Source organism: Oryctolagus cuniculus, chromosome 17, assembly GCF_051225735.1.
Source record: "Oryctolagus cuniculus isolate XC-2025 breed Fujian yellow rabbit chromosome 17, ASM5122573v1, whole genome shotgun sequence".
NCBI classification, from domain to species: domain Eukaryota; kingdom Metazoa; phylum Chordata; class Mammalia; order Lagomorpha; family Leporidae; genus Oryctolagus; species Oryctolagus cuniculus.
Window position 1 is genome coordinate 830958 of NC_142883.1, and position 23759 is coordinate 854716.

At 62.3% G+C, this 23759-nt stretch overlaps 1 protein-coding gene and 1 long non-coding RNA gene across 16 annotated transcripts in view; one reads left to right on the top strand and one right to left on the bottom strand.

Moving 5' to 3' along the window:
* The window catches only part of CCDC57 (coiled-coil domain containing 57), a 78953-nt gene that overhangs the window by 42317 nt on the left and 12877 nt on the right, over nucleotides 1-23759 (top strand). For 8 of the 14 annotated variants that reach the window (XM_070060095.2, XM_070060106.2, XM_089318553.1 and 5 more), the window contains 2 exons: nucleotides 6719-6840; nucleotides 12525-12741. The exons of 1 other annotated variant lie outside the window; for it this stretch is intronic. In XM_070060095.2, coding sequence (XP_069916196.2) covers nucleotides 6719-6840; nucleotides 12525-12741 — 339 coding nt within the window. Of the gene's footprint in view, nucleotides 1-155; nucleotides 899-2778; nucleotides 3050-6718; nucleotides 6841-12524; nucleotides 12742-20173; nucleotides 20327-23759 lie in introns of those variants that run through there. 5 more of the 14 variants (XR_016224386.1, XR_016224387.1, XM_089318555.1 and 2 more) reach the window with 4 other exon arrangements.
* On the bottom strand, nucleotides 19587-22984 carry LOC149121051 (uncharacterized). Of its 2 annotated transcripts, none has more exons than XR_016224389.1 (2): nucleotides 22374-22984; nucleotides 19587-19910 (listed from the first exon to the last, which is right to left on the bottom strand). It is a non-coding gene; the product is annotated as an uncharacterized LOC149121051 (long non-coding RNA). The 2 variants fall into 2 exon arrangements; XR_016224388.1 differs by having other exon boundaries at nucleotides 19587-20391; nucleotides 22374-22688.

The window sequence follows — 23759 nt, forward strand, 5'->3', positions numbered from 1 at the left end:
CACCCACGCCCAGGCCGGGTGAGCCCCAGGCTGAGGTGGGCCAGAGGCGAGGGGAGTGCAGCATCAATTGCCCCCTGCCCAGTGCTCACCATGTCCTCCACTTCTGCCGTGGGAAGCAGGGCTTCCTGATACCTTGTTTCGAATCTTCTGCACAGAACCTACTGTTGGGCCCTGCACCCCCTGGGAGACCAGGAGAAGCACCTGGCTCCTGCCATTGGATCAGTGCGGTGCGCCGGCCGCAGCGCGCCAGCCGTGTCAGCCATTGGAGGGTGAACCAATGGCAAAGGAAGACCTTTCTCTCTGTCTCTCTCTCTCACTGTCCACTCTGCCTGTCAAAAAATAAAAAAAGAAAGAAAGAAAGAAAGAAAGAAAGAAAGAAAGAAAGAAAGAAAGAAAGAAAGGTTTTTGTTTTTTCTCATTATAGAAAGGATATTTGTTCATTGTAAAAATTTAAGCCTACTGAGAAGTGTTAAATTATACAGGAAAACAAAATTTACAAACGAGGACTAATTGATGTTTTGGTGAAAATACCAGACACCCGGCCGGCGCCGTGGCTCAATAGGCTAATCCTCCACCTTGCGGCGCCGGCACACCGGGTTCTAGTCCCGGTTGGGGCGCCGGATTCTGTCCCGGTTGCCCCTCTTCCAGGCCAGCTCTCTGCTATGGCCAGGGAGTGCAGTGGAGGATGGCCCAGGTGCTTGGGCCCTGCACCCCATGGGAGACCAGGAAAAGCACCTGGATCCTGGCTCCTGCCATCGGATCAGCGCGGTGCGCCGGCTGCAGCGGCGGCCATTGGAGGGTGAACCAACGGCAAAGGAAGACCTTTCTCTCTCTGTCTCTCTCTCTCACTGTCCACTCTGCCTGTCAAAAATAAAAAAAAAAAAAAAAAAAGAAAATACCAGACACCCGTGTCTGTGTGTGTGTGTGTGTGCCTACTCTCATGCACCCTGGCACACGCGTGCCCCTGCTGGAGGCCCAGGCCCACGCGGACTCTGACACCCGTGGAGCCACGTGAACAGCCTGTGGGACGGCGCTCTCTCCCTGAGCAGCATGTGCTGTGTGGTTAGGGTGCCTGGCGGCTGAGGGCGCCACTGGCCTTGCCTGCCCGTGAGCCAGGAGGGTGGCTGGACCCGTCCCCGCCCTGGGTCTCTGCTTCTGCCAGGGGCCCTGTAGCTGGCACGGGGAGGCCTCTCCCGGGACGAGCGTTGGGTGAGATTGCGACACGGTCCTCCAGGCACTTTCCTGATCCCACACGCCGGTGCCGTGACCACAGTCACAGAGCCAAGCGCGTCACAGAGAATGGGCTCTTTGGGACTGATCTAGACAGTTAAGACTATTTCGCTGTTTCATGTTGTATTTAATCTTTCATTATGCCATTTTGTTATCACTTTCTATCTTTTTTAAGAAAGCTTTTTAAAAATATATTTATTTTCATCTATTTGAAAGGCAGAGCCATAGAAGCAGAGAGAGAGAGACAGAGAAAGGGAGATCCTCCACCCCCTGACTCATGCCCCAGTGGCCCCACGGCCAGGGCTGGGCCAGGCTGGAGCCAGGAGCTCCATCTGCCCTCCCAAGCCCGTCGCCGTCCCCTGCTGCCTCCTGGCACGTGAGCAGGGAGCTGGATCGGACGCCGAGACCGGCAGCAGCCCAGGCGCGGCTCACCGCTGCAGAAGACCTGCCCCTCACTTAGCGTCTTTGATTTGTTGAAAAGACGGGTTAGGGAGCTGGCTTCATTTCTCCTGCTTCAGGGCCCCTGCGCTGTCGGCCTGTGCGTGTGCAGCCATAAGGGGAAGTAGGCGTGGAAATGCTCCTCCAGTCCAGGGCCCCGGGCTGCCACCCGGCCCCGCGGGACCTGGTGCCGACCCAGATGCCGGGCTGCCCCGTGGTTTCTGAGGGAAGTGAACTCGGACTCAGGTACTGGCGGTCTCTCTGGGGGCAGCTCCTCCGGACAGAGCCCGCGGGCACTTCGCTCTGCTCCGTCTGTGTGGACATGACCTCTGGGACCACGTCCTGGGCGGCGGCGGTGTCCACAGCTCTTCTCAGGTGCCCTGTCGGCTGAGCAGCGCCCTCAGCCTGAGCCCAGGCCTCTGCGGAGGGGGCTCTCGCTCTCTCCCCCGACCCCCAGCCCCCTGCCTCTGGCTGCTTTGCTCTGACCTAGGTCGTGTCCCCGTTTTGCCGCCGCTGTGTCTGTTCCGCTTGGCCCTGGCTCAGGCGTCACTGTATTCGGCTCTTAGGACTCATGGTTGGGTGACTGGTTGTTTGTCCATTCTTAGAGTCTCAGCCAGAGCTGCTGCTGCTTTTTCTTCTTTTTTTAAAAAAATGTATTTACTTATTTGAAAGGCAAAGTTACAGAGGCAGAGGGAGAGAGAGAGAGAGGTCTTCCATCTGCTGGTCTGTCCCCAAATGGTTGCAATGGCCAGAGCTGGGCCGATCCGAAGCCAGGAGCCAGGAGCCAGGAGCTTCTTCCAGGTCTCCCACACGGGTACAGGGGCTCAAGGACTTGGGCCATCCTCCACTGCTTACCCAGGCCACAGCAGAGAGCTGGGTGGGAAGTGGAGCAGCCGGGACTCGAACTGGCACCCACATGAGATGCCAGCACTGCAGGCGGCAGCTTTGCCCGCTGTGCCACAGAGTCAGCCCCTAGACTTTCTTCAGATGCCATTTCTCTCCATTTGTTCTGGTTTCTTTTGGAACTTGCGATGTAAGACATACTTATTATTTTTGTTAAACTTCATTATTGATCTGGAGAAAGCTCCCACCCTCTGATTCACTTCTCAGACGCCCACAGCAGCTGGTGCCGGAAGCTGGAGCCTGCATGGAGACCCAGCTGGCGGAGCCACCGCCTGCTGCCTCCCGTGCACATCAGCAGGACGCGGGGCCCCAGCCTCGCTTCAGAGCGGTGCCAGGTGCCCCCCGGGTTGCCTCCTGTGCGCGTGTCTGCGAGCCCTGAGGACGTCTCCCTCTCCGCTCAGGGCTGCCCAGAGCCACTGCTGCCTGTGTCTTGACCACAGCGTCCAGCTCATGATTCCATTCCTTCTGTCGGATGTGCGGTTCTGTTCTTTTCCTTGTTTCCGGAAGTGTATGTTTAACATTTACTTGTGTCTTTTCTTGTTCATGCTTTCATTTCTTTCTGGGTTTTTCCCTGAAGGTTTATTTATTTGAAAGGCAGCATGACAGAAGGAGAGACAACGAGGTCTTCCATCCGCTGGGTCACTCCCCAGATGGCTGCAACGGCCAGAGCTGAGCCAGGCCGAACCCAGGAGCCAGGAACGCAAACTCCATCTGGGTGTCCCACGTGGGTGCCAGGGGCCCGAGTATTGGAGCCAGCGCCTCTGCCTCCCAGGGCGCACACTAGCAGAGCTGGGTTGGCAACGTGCCGGCACGCGGCCACTGCCGTGTGGGCCGTGGCGTCCAGGCGGCGGGTCAGCCCTCCCTGACGCGGGCTGCAAGCCCTCTCCTTGTCCCGAGGAAGCTTGCAGCTCACTCCTCACGTTTACACTTCCCGGTTCCTGCCCACTGTAGGGCAGGGGCCGTGCCTGCTTCCCTGGAGGCCTGTGTGCATCAGCCCCGTGTGGCCCGCTCCGGTTCCTCTCAGGCGCTGGCAGCAGCTCCTGGCACGTGCATCAGTCTCCACTCGGGCTTCTGGTGTGTCCACGCGGCCCTGCAGGTGCTCACAGGGCCTGCGCACTGGGCGGTACCGCAGCACCTCGAGAGCCCCCCCCCCACGAGAAGCTCCCCTGAAGGCTCGTGAGGCCTCACAGCCCATGAACGCGGGGCGGGTGCTGGCCGGGAGGGCAGGGCCAGCGAGGCCAGCGCCGGATCCATCGTGGACGGGCTGACAGCTGCGCACCTGCTCTCTGATGGCGTCAGTGGAGCACCTGGCGTGGGCAGCCAGGGCCCTGACCAGACACACCGTTCCCCGCGCACTTCCTGTTCTGCCCTCCGGGCCGAGCCGAGTGGGGGCGAGTGTCCACTCTGGCCAGCCGGTTGTTCCTGCCAGGCGGTTGGCAGGGACGCTTCAGCAACCCAGCCACTCCTGTTGCTGTTTCGTGAGAGCACGTCTCTGGTTGTCAAGGGCTTCTGGGACATCTAAGAGTTCCAGGGCGGAGGGTCTCTGAGAGCTTTCTTTACTTTGTGTTCAGAGTTCAGTCCTGAGCAGGACGAACTGGACGCGGCTGGGAGACTCGACCCTGTGAGCTGAACTCCGGAGCGCCTGTGCCGTAACATCCGGCTGTGCACGGGAGGGGACAGTGACCCAGAGCACACGGGGGGGGGGGGGGGGGGGCGCCAGCAGAGCGCAGGCGTGGAGGGAGCGCTTCCATCCCCTGGTCCACGGCCCAAGTTTCCAGGCTGACGCCAGGAACCCAGAGCTCCGTCTCGTCTCCAACATGGCGGCAGGGGCCCAAGCACCGGGGCCGGCGCCTCCCTACCAGGATGCACTAGCAGGGTCAAACGGGGGCCAGGCACTCCCAGCTGGCGTGCAGGCGTCCTGAGCCGTGGCCTCACCCACTTTGCCACAGTGCCTGCCCCCACCGTGCGGACTGGGGTTGGCCGCGTGGATGAGCCCACCGAGCTGCAGCAGCCCGCTGGGGTTTTAACCCATCTCATGGCTTTTCTAAAACTTAGCGATTTGTTTTTGTTTTTACCTTTGGTGTGACACTGTGGGGCGCTGTTCAGGGCTCTCCTGCTGCTGTGCCACCGCCCCCACCCCTCGGAGAGCGCTCACGCCTCTGGGGACCCACGCTCAGTGCCGCGCCACAGCCCCCACCCCTCGGAGCCCACGCTCGCTGGCTGGTGCCCCCACTCCTCCCCAGTGTGCTTTCTACCTGTGTGGAGCGCCGATGACGTGGGGCCACCCTCCGTGTGGCTGTGTCACTGCGTTGCCACGTGTTGAGCGGGGAGCCGTCTGCGCTGGGACACGCCTGGTTCCTGTTCTCTGAGGGGTTGCCAGCTCACGTGGGAGTTCTGTGTGTAGCTTATGAAGGGGCACCCCCGGCAGGGCACCGGGCTCCTCTGCCCGCGTCTGGTCTTGGGAAACCACTCGCATTCTCTGACATTTAGGTCCATTCTGTTGATTGTTTTTTATTCGTTTGAAAGGCAGAGACCTTTGTCCACTGGTCACCCCCGCCCTCTGCACACTGCCCAGTGCTGCCAGGGCTGAGCCACACCAAAGCCAGCATGGTCACCTGTGGTGCCGGCATCCTTTATGGGCACTGGTTCAGGTCCCAGCTGCTCCACTTCCCAATCAGCTCCCTGCTAATGTGCCCGGGAAAGCAGTGGAAGATGCCCAGGTCCTTGGGCCCTGCACCCATGCAGGAGACCCCGATGAAGCTCCTGGCTTCGGCCTGGCCCAGCCCCAGCCGTTGCAGCCTTTGGGGGAGGGAACCAGTGGATGGGAGCTCTCGCTCTCGCTCTCTAACTCCCTTTCAAATAAGTCTTGCAAAAAGGTAGAGTAGGGACTGACACCCAGGCCCTCTGATGGGGGACTTGGGGTTGAAGCAGGCACCACCCACTTCGTTGTCACTCCTGGTGTCAGATCCTAGCCATTTGCAGGTCTGATAGCATTTAAATTCAGGTGTTAGAGGGGCTGGCGCCGTGGCTCACTTGGTTAATTCTCCACCTGTGGCACTGGCATCCCATATTGGCGCCGGGTTCTATTCCCGGCTGCTCCTCTTGCAGTCCAGCCCTCTGCTGTGGCCCGGGAAGGCAGTGGAGGATGGCCCGAGTGCTTGGGCCCTGCACTCGTGTGGGAGACCAGGAGAAGCACCTGGCTCCTGGCTGCAGATCGGCGCAGCGCCGGCCGTAGCGGCCATTTGGGGAGTGAACCAGCGGACGGAAGACCTTTCTCTGCCTCTCTCTTCTCTCACTGTCTATAACTCTGTCAAATAACGTTTAAAAAAATAAAAATAGATGCAGCTAAGGAACACAAGCTCATTCCCAAATCTTGCCCCTCCTGTCTCTGTGTCTTCTGGAAAACGCTGCCCTTTGCTCTGGGCCTCCCAGGACAGCTAACCCCAGGGAGCGAGTCCGTGCAGGGAGCAGCGGTCCCCGCTGTCCACGGGGCTCCTGCGGCGTGGCAGGTGTCCGTTCTACCACCCAAAAGCTCCCTGGGGGCCGTGCTGTGGTGCCGGCACCTGATGTGGGCACAGTTCGGGTCCCAGATGCTGTACCTGCCATCCAGCTGCCTGTGGGTGTGCCCTGGAGGGTGGCAGAGGACGGCCCAGGTCCTTGGGCCCCTGTACCTGAGTGGGAGGCCTGACTTCTGGCTTCAGCCTGGCTCAGCCCTGGCCATCACTATTTTGGGGTGGGCCGGTGGATGGAGGAACTCTGCCTCTGCCTCTGCCTCTCCTCTGTAATTCTTTAAAAAACAAAAACAACACCTCACTGGGGCCTGATGGCCAGTGTCTTACAGTTGGCTTGGAGGTGGATGGGCAGGGTTTCGGGGGACTTCGTCCGTCACTGAGGGAGCCCAGCACTTCCCAGATGAACTTCTGGGTTTGCGTGCTTCTGCTGCTTCCCTGTGCTGCAGGGAGGGCGCGCTGGCCCCTCGGGCCCCAGGGTGGACGCGAAGCCTGTGGGGCGGTGGCCGCGGGAGGTGCGGGCCTGAGTCAGCCTCTCAGCCGCGCTCTCCCAGGCCCTCCTCTCCGTGAGAGAAGAGCCTCGTTCTGAGTGAGAGGTGCACACGCTGAGAGCAACCCTCTCCCTGATCTCGTTCCAGGGCGGCCGCCGCCGTATCCCCCTCTCCCGGCCCCTGGGACCTGGCCCCCCCGAGAGGCGCCCGAGCTGCCTGTGGCCCATGGCTGGCCGCTGGGACAGGTGCAGCCCCGTCTCACGGCACAGGTAACCCCGTCCAGAAGTTGCTTCACGTGACGTTTGACCGATGGCTGCTGCGTTGCACTTTGTTTACAAATCTTCAGAAAACAATAAGCCGCGTGGGAAAGGCCTCCGGCGTTCCGCGTCCGGCCCAGTTTGCAGGAGCACTTTAAGGTGTTTCCTGCTGATTTTAAAATCACAAATTATAGTGTGCAGTGTTATATCGTAGCTTTCTCCACCTGCTATTCTTTTTTTAAAGAATTGATTTTATGTATTTGAATGACAGAGGGAGAGAGAGATTTTCCAGGAGTGGAGCAGGTGGCACTCAAACTGGTGCCCCAGTACAGGACGCCGGCACCGGCACCGGCAGTGGCATAACCCACTGTGCCGCAGCACCAGCTTCCAAAATCTTTCCCACTAAGATGGGTTTTAAAAAGCTGCATCTAAGCCGGCGCCGCGGCTCACTAGGCTAATCCTCCGCCTCGCGGCGCTGGCACACCAGGTTCTAGTCCCGGTTGGGGCGCTGGATTCTGTCCCGGTTGCCCCTCTTCCAGGCCAGCCCTCTGCTGTGGCCCGGGAGTGCAGTGGAGGATGGCCCAAGTGCTTGGGCCCTGCACCCCATGGGAGACCAGGAGAAGCACCTGGCTCCTGGCTCCTGCCATCGGATCAGCGCGGTGCACCAGCCGCAGCGCGCCGGCCGCGGCGGCCATTGGAGGGTGAACCAACGGCAAAGGAAGACCTTTCTCTCTATCTCTCTCTCTCTCACTGTCCACTCTGCCTGTCCAAAAAAAAAAAAAAACCTGCATCTAATTTTAGATGTTCTTATACCTGGGTGGGTGGCACGGCGCTGTCAGCTAAGCTGCCACTTGTGACACCGGCGTCCGTGTGGGCACCAGTTCAAGTCCCAGCTGCTCCGCTTGCGATCCAGCCCCCTGCTGATGCCCCTGGGAAAGCAGTGGAAGACGCCCAGGTGCTTGGGCCCTGCCTCTCAGTGGGAGACCCCGATGGAGCTCCAGACTCCAGGCTTCAGCCCGGCCCTGGTCATTACGGCATTCGGGGAGTGAACCAGCAGAGGGGAGTCTTCACCTGCGTCTCCCGCTCTCTCTGCCATTCTGTCTTCCGGGAAGTTTCTTGCACCTGTAGTCGTGGTAAATGTCCGTTGGCCATTTCTTTTCCTCCCTTTGTGGGTCGTGGTGCACGCGTGTTCCTTGCCGGCTGTGCCGCTGCTGGCTTGGTTCACCCAGGAAGGCGGCTGCTGCCTTGTGTCTCGGACCTGCCCAGACTTACCATTCAGTCCCCAGGGGACATTCCAGTGTCACGGACGTGGCCTCTGCTGGGCCTCTGCCTAACCAGATCTGGAGGGCTGGTCGGTCACTCTAGCCATTTCCTCCCTGCGACGGACAGCCTGTGGCACGTGGCTGGGGGTTCCTGTCCCTCACCCCAGGCCAGGCTGTCACCCTCAGCGGCGCCCACCTGGGCATCCACCCAGGCCAGTGCTCTGCCGACTCAGGTACTGGGTGCTGGACGCAGGGTCTGCCTGGGGGCCCTATGCCGTTCCCAGAAGTTCTCTGTCCCTGGGCCGCGTCCACGCTGCCTTACCTGCCAGAGCCTGGGGAAGCATTCCGCTGTCTCGCGGCACGCGCGGCCCCTTACAGGACGGCCGTGGCTGCGCTCACAGGGTGGCAGCACGCGTGGCCCCTTACAGGACGGCCGTGGCTGCGCTCACAGGGTGGCAGCACGCGTGGCCCCGTTTCCGCGCTCACAGATGGCCGTGGCTGCACTTTGTATTTATTCTTGACGGGGTGGAGTTTGACTCAGAGAGCGACCTCCCATCCGCTGGTTCTCTCACCCGCTGCCTACAGGGACCAGGGCTGAGCGAGGCCCACAGCCAGGAGCTGGAAATTCATCGGGGTCCCGCGTGGGCTGTCACTGCTGCCTCCCGGGTGTGTGTTAGCAGGGGCTGGCGGCAGGAGCAGGCGGGGAAGGCCCCGTGTTGTGGTCACCGGGCTGAACGCAAGTCCTGTGGGTGGGGCTCGTCGGCTTGCTGGTTTCTGTTGTAGACGTGCAGACTTCCAGCTCCAGGTTAGGACTGGCTGTTTCATGAAAGGCTGGAGGGCAAACGTTTGAGGCTGTAAGAGCCACACGGGGGCCAGCACTGTGGAGTCATGGGAGGGCCGCCACCTGCAGCACCAGCATCCCACATGGGCGCCAGCTGGAGTCCCGGCTGCTCCACTTCTGGTCCAGCTCCCTGCCATGGCCTGGGAAAGCAGTGGAAGATGCCCAAGTGCTTGGACCCTGCACCCATGTGGGAGACCCAGAAGAAGCCCCTGGCTCCTGGCTTCAGGTCGGCTGAGCTCTGGCCATTGTGGCCATCTGGGGAGTGAACCAGCGGATGGGAGACCTCTCTCTGTGTCTCTCCCTCTCTCTCTGTAGCTCTGCCTTTAAAATAATAAATATTTTATGTAAATAAATAGACAGATACATAAAAAAAAAACAATTTTTTTGTCCATGGAGCTTCTGTTTGTGTGTGTCACAGCCCTGCTGGGTGTTCTCACCACGCTGGTGCCAGCTGAGGTTGTCAGTACAATGAAACCGAACTGGCGGGGCCAGAGCAGATTTTTCTGCCATTTTTGTAGGTCTTTGAGCTGCGTGCCACATCGGGGCTGTCGCTCCACACTCGTTCACCTGCCGGTGAGGTCCTTGCGATCTTCCCAGCTCTGTGATCAGTGATTTCACATTCGCCAGGGTGGCCACGCTTCACCGTCACGGTTAGAAACCTGACAAGGACTGCGGAGCGCGGCCTAACAGCGACCTGGCGTTTGCCTCTTTTCTCTTGAGAGCATTGGCAGGACGTTCACGCACAGCATTGTAGTGGCGTGGAAAGATGGCAGAAATAGATAAATAAAATGAAAAAGGGCCACACGGTGTCCGCCATGAGAGCTGAGCTCCGTGCAGGGCGCAGGTGTGTCTCGGGACAACTGGGTCCCTGAAATAGTCTCCTTTGTTTTCTATGCAGTTTGTTAGATTTATTTATTCATTCACTTGAAAGGCAGAGCGAGCTTCCGCCCGCTGGGTCACCCCGCAGATGACCTCAGCACTGGGTCTGGGCAACACGGAAGCCAGGTGCGTCCTCGGGCGGGGCCCAGCACTGGGGCCATCTTCTGCCGCCGTTCCAGGCCGTAGCAGGAGCTGGGTCAGCACCTGGGCTCTGGGACAGGATGCGGGTGTTGTGAGCTTGACCCGCTGTGCCACAGCGCCGGCTGCCTCAGCACAACACGGCTTCCAGAAAACATCGAGACTTCTGGCAGTTGCCTTATTTTATCTTACTTCACGATTTGTTAACTTGAAAGGCAGAGTGGCGAGGGTGGGGGCGGGGACGGAGGCGAGGGCGAGACAGATCCTCCAGCCGCTGGTTCACGCCCCCATGGCCACAGCAGTCAGGGCTGGGCCAGGGCAGAGCGGGAGCCGGGACCTCCGTCGGGTCCCCACATGGGCGGCAGGGACCCAGGGGCTGGGCTTCCCGTGCTACTTTTCCAGGTGCCCCAGAGGGAGCAGGATGGGAAGTGAGCAGCTGGGACCTGACCAGTGCTCTGACGAGGGGTGCTGGCGGCACAGAGGCAGCTCGGCCGAGACACAGCCCGGCTGCCCCGGCTCCCCCGGCTCCCCCCTGCTCCCCCTGCTCCCCTGGCTGCCCCTGCTCCCCCGGCTCCCCCTGCTCCCCCAGCTCCCCCTGCTCCCCTGCTCCCCCTGCTCCCCCGGCTCCCCCAGCTCCCCCTGCTCCCCCTGCTCCCCCTGCTCCTCTGCCTCCCCCGGCTGCCCCTGCTCCCCCTGCTCCCCCTGCTCCCCTGGCTGCCCCTGCTCCCCCGGCTCCCCCTGCTCCCCCAGCTCCCCCTGCTCCCCTGCTCCCCCTGCTCCCCCGGCTCCCCCAGCTCCCCCTGCTCCCCCTGCTCCCCTGGCTGCCCCTGCTCCCCCGGCTCCCCCTGCTCCCCCTGCTCCCCTGCTCCCCCTGCTCCCCCGGCTCCCCCAGCTCCCTGCTCCCCCTGCTCCCCCGGCTCCCCCAGCTCCCCCTGCTCCCCCTGCTCCCCTGGCTGCCCCTGCTCCCCCTGCTCCCCCTGCTCCCCCTGCTCCCTGCTCCCCCTGCTCCCCCTGCTCCCCCGGCTCCCCCTGCTCCCCCTGCTCCCCCGGCTGCCCCTGCTCCCCCTGCTCCCAGCTCCCCCCCCTCCCCCTGCTCCCCCTGCTCCCCTGCTCCCCCTGCTCCCCCTGCTCCCCCTGCTCCTCTGCCTCCCCCGGCTGCCCCTGCTCCCCCTGCTCCCCCTGCTCCCCCTGCTCCCCCGGCTCCCCCCAGCTCCCCCTGCTGCCCCGGCTGCCCCGGCTGCTTCTTCCAGCCTCTGCTTCGTGCCCTCAGGTCGCTGTCCCCAGTGTCTGTTGCTGCTTTGCTTTGAGATTTATTTCCGTACTGACTTCTGGCGGCCGAGTGGCAGAGGGAGAGAGGTCTTCCATCCGCTGCTCACCCCCCCCCCCACGTGGCTGCAACAGCCAGAGTGGGCCCAGGCCGAAGCCAGGAGCCTGGAGCTCCGAGGGGTCTCCCACGTGGGTGCAGGGCCCCAAGCAGCCGTCTCCCGCTGCTGTCCCAGGCCACAGCAGGGAGCTGCGTGGGAAGTGGAGCGGCCAGGACTGGCACCAGGGCTCCAGTGGGGATGGTGGCCTCGCTGCCTCTGCTCGCGAGCCGGGAGCGCAGGCGGGGCCCCACACTCAGGCCCTCCTCAGGCAGGGCTCGCACCTGGCCTGACCATTCTGCTGCTGCCGAGTGGACTCTGCTTGGTGCGCGGGCGTGCGGCGCTCCCTGCATCCTCTGTGTGCTGGGGAAGCTGCACCTGGGCTGCAGGCCCTCCCCCTCAGGACCCCTCCCTCCCTGGACCCACTCAGGACCCCTCCCTCCCTGGACCCACTCAGGACCCCTCCCTCGCAGACCCCCTCAGGACCCCTCCCTCCCTGGACCCTCTCAGGACCCCTCCCTCCCTGGACCCACTCAGGACCCCTCCCTCCCTGGACCCACTCAGGACCCCTCCCTCGCGGACCCCCTCATGACCCCTCCCTCCCTGGACCCACTCAGGACCCCTCCCTCGCGGACCCCCTCATGACCCCTCCCTCGCAGACCCCCTCAGGACCCCTCCCTCCCTGGACCCACTCAGGACCCCCCCCCGACACCCTCATGACCCCTCCCTCCCTGGACCCCCTCAGGACCCCTCCCCCCCGCTCCCTCAGGGCCCCTCCCCCCCGCCCCCTCAGGACCCCTCCCTCCCTGGACCCTCTCAGGACCCCTCCCTCCCTGGACCCCCTCAGGACCCCTCCCTCGCGGACCCCCTCATGACCCCTCCCTCGCAGACCCCCTCAGGACCCCTCCCTCCCTGGACCCACTCAGGACCCCTCCCTCCCTGGACCCCCTCAGGACCCCTACCCCCCCGCTCCCTCAGGGCCCCTCCCCCCCGCCCCCTCAGGACCCCTCCCTCCCTGGACCCTCTCAGGACCCCTCCCTCCCTGGACCCCCTCAGGACCCCTCCCCCCCCCCGCCCCCTCAGGGCCCCTCCCTCTCTGCACCTTCCCCCTCCTCTCAAGGATCCCATGCTCGTCTTTGTCGAATCTTCCAAGGCTGTGGGTGGGCTGAGGAGCCCTGGTGGGGGGCTCTGCAGGTGACCTGTGTCTCCGTGCAGCGGCAGCACACCGTCCCCGCGGCGACCTGCACAGCAGCCCAGCAGAAGGAGAACAGGGCCCCCCAGCGCCCCCAGGCTCAGGCAGCCCCTGAGGACAGAGTCTGCGCCACTCAGAGGTCGTCCTCGCTCGCCAGCAGCCCCCTGCGGGACACCTGGAAGTTGCTGGACCTGGGTTCCAGTCCTTCCAGCCTCACCTCCCTGGATGGCGCCACGGCAGGTAGGAGAGCGTCTGCCCAGGCTGCGCCGCGCGGCTCCGGGCTGACCCGGGAAGCGGGCGGCTGCCTTCCTCGGCCTCTGCGCGGTGTCCGGGTCCTGTGTCGCCCGGGGAGAGCCCCCGTCACAGCCTGCTGGGTCTCACAGGCTGTCTTGGTTCAGAATGGGATCCGTGCGAGATCGAGGAGCGGCTGGGGTTGGATACGGATAGCCTGTGCCTCCAGGCCTGAGGAGGTCCTGGCCGTGTCCTGCTGTGCTGTCCACAGACCCGTGTGTCACTGGGTTACGTGTCTGGCACTCCAGCGCGTCCGGCTGGCACCCTGGGGTTTTCAGGAACACGTGTTGGAAGGGCCCGCCGTGCTGGCGGGAGGGTCGGTGGAGGGCAGCTGGGGACACACGTGTGAGTGCAGGTGCAGCAATGGCCTTGGGTCTGTGTTGGTGCGTGGGGCGCCGCTGCCCTCAGTCACCCGCAGGGGACTGCAGGGGGGCACGGGCTCGCCTTGTGCAGCAAACCTCTTGTCGCGAGCAGCGTGGCGGGGATGGCCTCTGGGGGCACCTGTCCATCCTCCATTTGTCCTTCGTCTGCAGGCCTCACTCTGGCTTCCCCTCGACGCGCTGTCCGCTTGTGTGCCTTGTCAGTGTGTAGGGACTCAGTATAGACCATGGACATTAGGCCTTTTTAAGACAAATTACAGGCTGGCGCCGCGGCTCACTAGGCTAATCCTCCGCCTTGAGGCGCCGGCACACCGGGTTCTAGTCCCGGTCGGGGCGCTAGATTCTGTCCCAGTTGCCCCTCTTCCAGGCCAGCTCTCTGCTGTGGCCAGGGAGTGCAGTGGAGGATGGCCCAAGTGCTTGGGCCCTGCACCCCATGGGAGACCAGGAGAAGCACCTGGCTCCTGCCTTCAGATCAGTGTGGTGTGTCGTCTGCAGCGCGCCAGCCGTGGCGGCCATTGGAGGGTGAACCAACAGCAAAGGAAGACCTTTTTGTCTCTCTCTCTCACTGTCCACTCTGCCTGTCAAACAAACAAAAAAACAAAAAAACCCACAACTTTGTTCTTTTGGGTCTTTCTCAAATTTCTCCAACACCCACGCAGGGCTTCAGAATGCGAACTCATTCAGGTGTCTCAGGGCCGGCCATGGCAGCCATTGGAGGGTGAACCAACGGCAAAGGAAGACCTTTCTCTCTGTCTCTCTCTCTCTTACTGTCCACTCTGTCAAAAAAAAAAAAAGACAAATTACAATGTTTTTGCTAATTTTTTAATCTTTTTACTTTTGTCTTGGTGATTTTCTCATGCACATGTATTTTTTTTTTTTAAGATTTATTTGAAAATCAGAGCAACAGAGAGGGAGAGACAGAGAGAGAGAGAGAGAGTGAGAGAGAGATCTTCCAACTGCTGGTTCACTCCCCAAATGGCCACAGTGGCCTGCGCTGGGCCAGGAGCTCCATCCGGGTCTCCCACGCGGGTGCAGGGGCCCAAGGACCTGGGCCATCACTGCTGCTTTCCCACGTACTTTCTGGATCAGAAGCAGAGCAGTGGATGCTGGCGTGGCAGGCTCTGGCCCCGTGCCTCTTCTCTACTTGACTGGCTGTTGGTAGAAAATCCACGAGAGGGGCTGGCACTGTGGCACAGTGGCTTAATGCCCTGGCCTGCCATATGGGCACCGGTTTGAGACCCGGCTGCTCCACTTCCAATCCAGCTCTCTGCTACAGCCTGGGAAAGCAGTGGAAGATGACCCAAGTCCTTTGGCCCCTGCACCCGTGTGGGAGACCCAGAAGAAGCTCCTGGCTCCTGGCTTCAGGTCGGCGCAGCTCTGGCCATTGTAGCCAACTGGGGAGTGAACCAGCAGATGGAAGACCTCTCCCTCTCTCTCTCTCTCTCTCTCTCTCTCTCTCTATATATATATATATATACACACACACATATATATACATATATACATATATATACATATATACATATATATTATATATTATATATATATATATCTTCCTCACCTCTCTCTGTGTAACTCTGACTTTCAAATAAATAAATAAATCTTAAAAAAAAAAAAAAGAAAATCCATATGAGAAAGAAGCCAGAGACATTTTCCCATCTAGCAGAATTGTTTGGTTGGTTTTTAATGTATTTTTATCTCCTTAAAAGACAGAGTGACAGGAGGTGGGGGTGGGGGAGTAGAGATCTTCCATCCACAGATTTGTTCCCCAGACGATGCCCACGCAGGCAGGCCTGGGCCAGGCTGCAGGCAGAGCCCAGAACGCCATCCGGGTCTCCCCCGTGGGTGCAGGGGCCCAGGCACCTGGGCCATCTCCTGGGAGCGACAGCAGGGAGCCTCCGAGCAGGCCCGCTGACAGCAGCAGCAGCGTGACCACTGCGCCTCGGTGCCCAGCGCCCATTGTTTTCGGCAGGTTCAGCCTTGCCTGCCCTGGCCAGGGAAAGCCGGCGCACCCCCACCCTGCCCCGCCCCCGTGTCCTCCTCCTGCACACCTGCTGCCTGTGTCCCTCCTGCTCTCCCAGGAGCCAGGTGAGGTTGGGCACGCCCGCCCCAGCTGCTGCCTGCTGTGTGCCCTGCCCCTCGGGGCTGCCTTCGGCCCCTCCGAGGTCCACAGCCAGGGCCGGCCCCGCCGCCTTCCACCCCTGACCTTGGCCGTCTCACCGCTCTTCTTCTCTCCTGTCTCCCAGCTGCTGGAAAATGCAGTCTGAGTTTTTGCTTCTCTCTCTTTTTTCACTTTGGGTGACCAGCTGCCTTACGTCTGAATCCGTCCTCTCCCGGCCGCTGCCCGCCCGCCGGGCATCTGGGCCTGCAGCTTCCTGGGTCACTCAACTCACGTTTTGTTCTGTTTTTCAACTTAAATGGAATTTAAACATTTTTTTTTATTTGCAAGGCAGAGAGAGACAGATCTTCCATTTGCTGGTTTACTTGCCCAAATGCCCTCAACAGCCGGGCGGGGCCGGGCCGGGCCGGGAGCTGAGCACACGGCCCTGGCGTCCCACGGGGGTGGCAGGGCCCAGGCCGTCTCCTGCTGCTCCCAGTGCGTGCTCACAGCACGTTGGCATCGGGTGGAGCCGGGACTCCGTCCTGGGCACTTGGAAGTGGGTGGTGGGCGTCCCCGCTGCGTTTCATCCGTGCTTAGGACCCCACCTGCCCCGGGGTCTCTTCTGTCAGTCCTGCGTCCCGGCCACGCCGACTCTGGTTCTCCCGAGAGAAGTGCGGTTCCCCCTGCAGTGGCCGCCTTACTGTGGCTGTCGGTTCTGGCTGTCTCTGGGGCACGTTTGTTAGTGTGTGTTCATGTTGTTGTTGTGTAACTTTTAGAAATTTGTTTATTTGAGAAAGAGAGAAACAGAGAGAGAGAGAGGAAGAGAGAGCGCCCATCGTAGGCTCACTCCTCAAATGCGACGGCAGCTGAGACGAGCCCAGGCGGATGGGACGAGCCCAGGAGCCAGGGCTGCGTCCAGGTTCCCAGGTGGGCGCAGGGCCCAAGGCCGCGTGCCTGCACCCTCTGCCGCCCAGGGGCATCAGCGGGGCGGGCTCAGGAGCTGGGGCGGGTGTGGACTGCAGCACCGTGAGGCCTGCCCCAGCTTCCTGTCTGGGGGTCCCCTTCCCTTGGCTGTGCAGGCTCCTGGGGCCGCCCCTCTGCCTGCCAGGTGCTTGCCCAGGGCTGCAAGGCTGAGTCACACAAGGGAAAAGGGAGGGAGGGAGAGAGGGAGAGAGAGAAGGAGACAAATCTTCCATTGCTGGCTCACTCCCCAAATGAACGCAACAGCCCAGCCTAGGCCACCCCAAAGCCAGGAGCCAGGAGCTTCTGCTGGGTCCCCCAGGTGGGTGCAGGGGCCAAGCACTGGGGACATCCTCCACCGCTTCCCCAGGGTATGAGCAGGAGCTGGGTGGGAAGCGGAGCAGCCAGGACTCCAACTGGCGCTCTGATACAGGTGCCGGCGTGGCAAGCAGCGGCTTAGCCTGCTGCGCACAGCAGCGCCAAGACGCACCCCTGTCGCAGGGCTTTTCCAGGTGAGTCTTGTTTAGTGCGCTCTCGTTCGCACGCTCGCTCTGGTTTTCTCCTGCGTCCCACCGCAGAGGCCACGTTTGCACGGTCGTCCGCCTGTTGTGAGTCCCGTTCTCTCCCTGCGCTCACACCATGAAGGCCCCTGCTTGCCGCCTCTCCCTTCGCTCCCTGGTCACCGTCTGTATTTTCCTGGCAGTCGGTGTCAGAGTCTTAGTTACTGGGGTGTCGTCTTCATACAGAAGCAACAACAATTTTTTCTCAAGAAGACTTTTCTCATTCATTCATTCATTTATTCATATTTGAGACGCAGAGAAAGCCTGAGTCCATTGACTCGTCCCCGATGCCTGCACAGGGCGAAGCCGGGAGCCCAGAACTCTGCGGGTCTCCCACGGGCGTGGCAGGGACCCACTCACCTGAGCTGCACCTGCCGCCTCCCAGGGAGCTGGGATTGGGAGCAGAGCCGGGACTCGAACCCCGGGCCTCTGGCCTGCAGTGGGGGGTCCCAGGTGGCATGGTAACTGCTGCACCAAACATAAGGAGATTTAACCAAACTCTTGTTTACCCTCGTGTATTTCCAAACCTGTCACGATAGCTTCTTGAACATAGTTTTTTCTTTCATGAGTTTTTGTTACACGTTTTATTTGAAGAATGCGTCTTCTCGGGCTGACGCGGGAAGTAACAGTAACTCACAGCTCCGTCTCTGTGAGCAGATTGCTGAGGACAGTCAGACGCGGCCCAGTCTCGCTTTAGAACGTGCAGTGCTTCAGTGCGTCTGCCGGGAGGGCCTCTTTCCGGATGGAATTCTCTAGAAGTTCTCTGAGCTTTTCTTCCGAGGGCATAGAAACCTGTAGTGTGCGTTGTCGGCATTTCCTGGTCCGAGGCTTCCCCAGGGCTGCAGATACTCAGCACGAGTCAGCCACGGTCCACCTGGAGGCGGCAGCCCGTCGCTCCCCGGACAGACGTGGGAGGGTCTGCCCGTGTATGGACAGCAGCGGGGCTCGGCTCCCTGTAAGGCCGGTGACCACGCTGCGAGCCTGTGGGAGCGGGCGCAGCTCCCAGAATGCAGAGCTCCGCCTCCCAGCTGGCGGACGGCAGCTCCTCAGCCTGGTTAGTTCTGAGAAAACACGTGGCTGGGTCGAGTTTACGCCATGGCCTTCGCCTGCGGCTTCCCGTTTTTGGTGAGCCGAACGCGTGACGGAGCAGAGGCGTCCATCAGGGGTCAGAGCTTGGCAGATGCCCACGCCGCGGCCGCCGAGAGGAACCTTGTGTGTGCAGCAGGGAGCCGCCGGGGCTCGCGCTCAAGCCGGCAGCAGGTGCAGGCGCAGGCGCAGGCGCAGGCGCCGCCTCGCTCACCAGGCCGGTGGGGCAGACAGCCCTGAAACCAGGTGGCGACCACGCTGTGCTGCACACAGCCTGGGAAACGCTGAGGCGTGGGTGGGCTCCCCGCGGCCTGGGAGGAAGCCAACAAGGGACACTCAACCTCAGGGGTCACCGTCTCATCTGGAGGGCTCAAGGTTCTTTTTAAAGATTTATTTTATTTATTTGAAAGAGTTACAAAGAGAGGTAGAGACAGAGAGAGAGATCTTCCATCCGCTGGTTCACTCCCCAGATGGCCGTGACGGAGCCCGGGCAGGGGCCCAAGCCCGTGGGCCATCTTCCACTGCTTTCCCAGGCCACAGCGGAGAGCTGGATGGGAAGTGGAGCAGCCGGGACTTGTACTGGCGCTGCTGGCACTGCAGGTGGTGGCTTTTCCCGCTGTGCCACAGTGCCCGGCCCTGCTCCAGGCAATTTTAACGATAATTTCTACTGGAGAGAGTCTGAGGCTGTCTCTGAGGACTGTTTGCACTGTTGCCTCGCAGCTAAGATCCGCATGGGGCCGGCGCTGGTGGAGCAGTTCCTGCCGCGTGGGCTGCACGCAGGCCGTGAGCGTGTGGTCCACGTGCCTGCTCCCCTCCCGGCCCAGCCCCTGCTGATGTGCAGGAGCGGGAGGCGGCGGGGGTGGCGCCAGTGCTTGGGTCCCTGCTTCTGCCGTGGGAGACCCAGACTCAGTCCCGGGCCTCTGGTTTGGCCGAAGCCCTGTCTGTCGCGGCCACTTGGGGTGTGAGCAGCAGAGGGAAGGTTTCTGTCTGTCTCCTCTGCTTTTCAAGTAAAATGAAAATCGGTAAAGTAATTTAAAAATGGCAGTGAAGCGCACTTTGGCCAAATAGAAATCTCTGGTCTCTGTTCCCCAGGGAGGCGTCGGGCTGGGAGCTCAGGTTGACACCAGACGGCACAGCGGGGGTGCTGAGCGGGCACAAAGCTCACCCGAGGCCGGTGGGTGGCGCTGGGCCCCAGGGGTCTGCACCCCAGGGCCACGGGGAGCCGTGCGAGCCCCGCTGTCGCTGCGCCCAGTGACCGCGCTTGGTCCTGAGCCGCTGGTGGCAGGCCTGCCCCCGGTGCTCCGCCACCACGTGAGCCTCGGGGCTGAGGAGCTGCGCCATCCCCACAGGGGCCGGTGTTGTGGCTGGCACAGCCCCGGCACCAGGCAGGGGCCAACGTGGGTCACGGGGGGGTCCACTTTTTCCCAGGCCAGAAGAGAATCAGATTCTACCTGAAAATAAGGCCCCACCAGACAGGGTACGGCCCAAGGAGGTAAAACACTCGGACCGCAGACAGAACAGGAAGGAGCGGCTAATGCCTGCAGTGAGGCCCAGCTCCGACCCAGAGCCTGGGGGCAGCCGGGGGGCCCCTGGGTGGAGTTCCCAGTTCATACAGGTGTTGCCCAGAAATGAGAACTGTTAGACCCTCGGAGTGAGGATGCTAACACGTCGAGAGGCACACCCCAGAGACTCAGAGTCCAGACCGGCTGATGCAAAAGCAAGAGGATTTATTCGGCGTCTACGCAGACGGGCCTCCTGAACTCGGGAGTCCAGAGAGCGCCCCCAGCACAGAGCCACACGGTTTATACACCCGCAGCGACCAATCAGAAGCACTATAGAGTCCATGCACACAGCGGTCCAATCCGCGAGCTGATCATGTGAAGGGCATGCGTCCTGTCCAGTCAGCTACGGGATCACATGGGAGGCGTGCCCCTCGTCGCCATTTTGTTGTTTACTTCTTCAGCAGTTCCTTCCCTGCCGGCGCCATCTTGTTCGCCCTGAGGGGGACGGCGTCTCGCTGCCTTCGTTGCCCTGGAGGGAGAGCGGCGTCCGCTTCCCACACCGTTATCTGAGTATTAGGAGGCTACAAACTGGGTTAGGTCTCAGCACAGCCAGGCGCAAGTGTCGCAGCTAGCTGAGCACAGGGTCCCTTATTTTATAGCTGCACCCAATTTTAGCTCTGGGGGAAAGTTTAGGGCTGTAATGTTTAAGCTTTAATTTTGTTTGGGGCAAAGGTGACGTCTTGTTCTTAATGGTATTGGCTTAGGTCACTCCATCTTGGTTTGATTTTTAAGGTTCTTCAAGAACCAGCAACACACTCGGTGGCTCATACTTCAGTTAATGGCGTAGACATTACCGAGAGGAAGGAAGAAGTCCCCTAGAGAGACACGGGGTCCCAGACAGGCTGGCAGACCTGCGCCCAGAGGAGTCCGGCGAGAGGCAGGCGGACGCCGCCGCACACGCTGGCTGACTTCTCCGGCCTCCCTGCTGTGCCGGGGACAGGAGCCGCCGCCTGCGCGTGCAACAGAGACTTCTCAGGCAAGACCACGGGGCTCGGGCGGCGAGGCTGTGACCGGCGGTCACAGTGCCAGCTGGAACACCTGCGTCCCACGGTGCGCTGCCCAGCTTCCTGCTGGTGGGCCTCGTGGGAGGCCCAGATGGCGCTCCCGGCCCAGCCACTACAGGCCCTCGGGGAGCAGCCAGCGGGGGGAGGAAGATCTCTCCCTGCCTCTCTGGTTTTCAGGGTGTGCTGGGGCAGAGCGCGAAGCGCGCCAGGGTGCCTGGTCCCTTATCAGATGCCAGCGTGAGTCCCACTCCCCTGCTTCGGATCCAGCTCCTGCCCTCGCACCTGGGCGGCCGTGGAAGCTGGCCCCATGCTGCCGCACCCACGGGGGAGACCTGGAAGGAGCTCCTGGCTTCCGGCTTTGGACCAGCCCAGCTCCAGCCGTTGTGGCCAGTGGGAGTGACCCAGCGGGTGGAGGACCTTCTGCCCCCTCCCCCACCAGAGCTCTGCCTTTCAAATACAATAAATCTTAAAGAAAAGAAGGGCAGAGCTACAGAGAGAGGGAGAGGGAGTGGGAGAACGATCTTCCCAGGTGGCCAGACGGCCAGGGCTGGGCCAGGCTGAGGCCTGGAGCAGGAGCTTCTGCAGGTCTCCCTCGTGGGTGCAGGGCCCAAGCACCTGGCCCGTCCTCCGCTGCCTTCCCAGGCGCACGGGCAGGGAGCCGGATGGGAAGTGGAGCAGCCAGGACTGGCGTGGTGCTCCTGTGGGATGCCGGCGCCCGGCCTGCTGTGCCACAGTGCTGCCCCGTGCACGTGTGTTTTTGTTCTTTGGACCTATTTTGTAATAAAAGGTTTTAAAGAGGGAGGGCGTGGCTTCCTGTGTGGAAATCTGCGGAGAGGCCAGGTGAGGTCAGGCAGAGCGGAGCCCGTTTCGCAGGGTGCGGTCCCCGGTGGTCTTCGGGGCAGCTTCAGTGAGGGGCAGGGCTGTCACCCAGCCTCCCCGGCAGCTGCCTGAGGCGAGGGTGAGGGTCACACACGTGCAGGTCGGGGAGAGGAGGCCTGGGCTGGGCTGCCTTGTGCAGGAAGCGGACCTCACTGGGGACAGGCAGGCCAGAGCACTGAGCAGGGGCCTTGCTGGCCCACACCTGGCGATGCGCCACAGTGTGGGTGCCGGCAGGACACGGGACTCCTGGGCACCCACCACGGACCTGCGGGCCCAGCAGGTGCAGCGGGGCCACTGCGAGGGGCTCGGCCGAGACCCACTCTGTCCCCGAGGCTGTCGCTGGGCAGACACCCTTGGGGAATCTGGCATGGCAGCTGCCCCTCTGCCTGCAGGACTGGCCTTCGTGTGGGGGAAACAGCTCCCGGCAGACTGCACCCGTGTTCTCTCCTGGGGCACACGAGGCCCAGCTGGGCGGAGGAGGAGGTGCGGGCAGCCTGCTGGGGAGGGGGCTTTGAAAGCAGCTGCACGAGAAGGGGAGGGGGCTCGCCAGAGTCACCGGGAAGGGAGAGCGGCTATCTGGTGGTCCCCGTGGCCACAGCTGTCCTAGATGGACGCTGCACACGGCCCTGAGGGAGGGTGGATGCTGCACACGGCCCTGAGGGAATCCTGGATGCCGATGGACACTGCACACAGCCCTGGGAACAGCGTGGCAGGACAATCGTGCGTGGGTGGCCACTCCTGCCGCCCCTGCTCCAGCCACACCGGCCCCACTGCCAGCTCTCGAGGCCCAGCCAACAGGTCCATGTGCCCCCACGTACCTGAGCTGCGACTGTTCTCGTCCGTGGGCCTCCTCTCCCGCTAGCATTCTCACTGTGGCCCCGTCCAGCAAGGCTCCCGGAGCCCACCTGGGCCAGCGCCCCACCCCCGCACCCGCCCGCAGCCACTGTGCAGTCCATTCCCACCACCTGCACCCGCCCGCCCCCACCCCGGACCCCGGCGCCCTCGGACGCCCGCCCCTCCCTGCCGGGCCCGCAGCTCCCGCAGCTCACCCTGCCCCAGGCCGGTGCTGTTTTTCTTACTTGTCTTGATTCTGTGCGCCTCAAGAATGCCCCTGGGGGTGGGGACTTCAGGTCAGAGGCTCAGGCCCTGGTCCCCGCTCCCTTGGCAGCCAGCGGCAGGCGCTCAGTGTGGGCAGGGAGATAACGGGAGGCGGGGAGCCACGGCCACACGGCGGGCGCCAGGTGTGAGCTTATGGAATGAAGCACCAGTTTGGACACTGGCTGGGGCAGCGCCCGCCCCCCGGGGTGAAGCGACCCTGGCGGGACTGCTTCTCCGGACGCCAGCTCAGTTGACTTCCGAGCTGCAGAGCCGCGGCAGGGCCTGGGCTTCGGGGCACACAGGCAGCTGAGGCGCCAGGCGGCTTGGCAGGAGCTCCTGGGGGAGGCTGGGCGGCGGGGGTGGAGGGGCAGGCACCATGGAGAGGGAACGGCGACACAGCGTCCACCTGGAAGGACGGCCAGGGCCCAGCCTGAGTGACCCCCAGGGCGGCCTGCGGAGGGGACGCGAGGCAGCACCAGCTCCCGCCTTTGTGGAGGGCAGTTTAGGTGCCTGTCCCCGCAGCCCGGCGCCTGTGGGCTGCCGCAGGTGTCAGCCGCAAGGCGGGGGAGGGGCATCTGGGAGGCCGAGGCGGCTCCTGGCTCCGAGGCCTGTCTGGCTGTGAGTCTGCTGGGTCAGAGGCCAGGCTTGCGCTGCGAGGTTGCCCAACAGCCGGGCCGGGGCCTCCCTGCCCATCTGATAAGGGAGAACTGACCGCTCATTGTTGCTCCAGTGCGTGGCCGAGGCAGGGCAGCTGTCCTCGCCAGGCGGCCGTTTGTGTGGCTCTCCTGGGTGCTCCCTGTGACTTCCGGTAGAGCCACCAGGGCAGCCCCCTGCCGGGCGCGAGGGGCTCCTCCATTCGGGGAGCAGGCCCCGCTGCCTGGGGCTCAGCCGTTTAGGCAAGTGCCGTGATCCCATCCCAGAGCTGCAAAGGGAGGCCCAGGGCACTTGCAGGGGTCCCAGGCCCATCCTTGTGCCTGACCAGAGCTGGGCAGGTAGAAAGGGACCGGTCGTCCTAGGTCCCAGGAGGGGGTGGGTGGGGGTCTCCCGGAATGCGGCGCCAGGGGCTAAGGGAGCACCGTGGGGGGCCTCACGCTGGAGTCGTGGCCTGAGCTGCCCTGTGCAAGGAGGGGTTGTGTGTGTGCCCCCGAGTGGGGCACCCTGAGTTCAGGGGCACAGCGTCCGTGTTGGCTCCCCCCCGGGAGTTTGGCTCCGTGTAAATGTAACCCCGTCTTTTCCTCCAAAGTGCTGGGGTGCAGCGCTGAGTCGCAGGCGGGCCTCGTGTTACACTCAGCCAGGCCTTCCCATAAAGATCCAGGAACAAGGACAAAACAGCACCG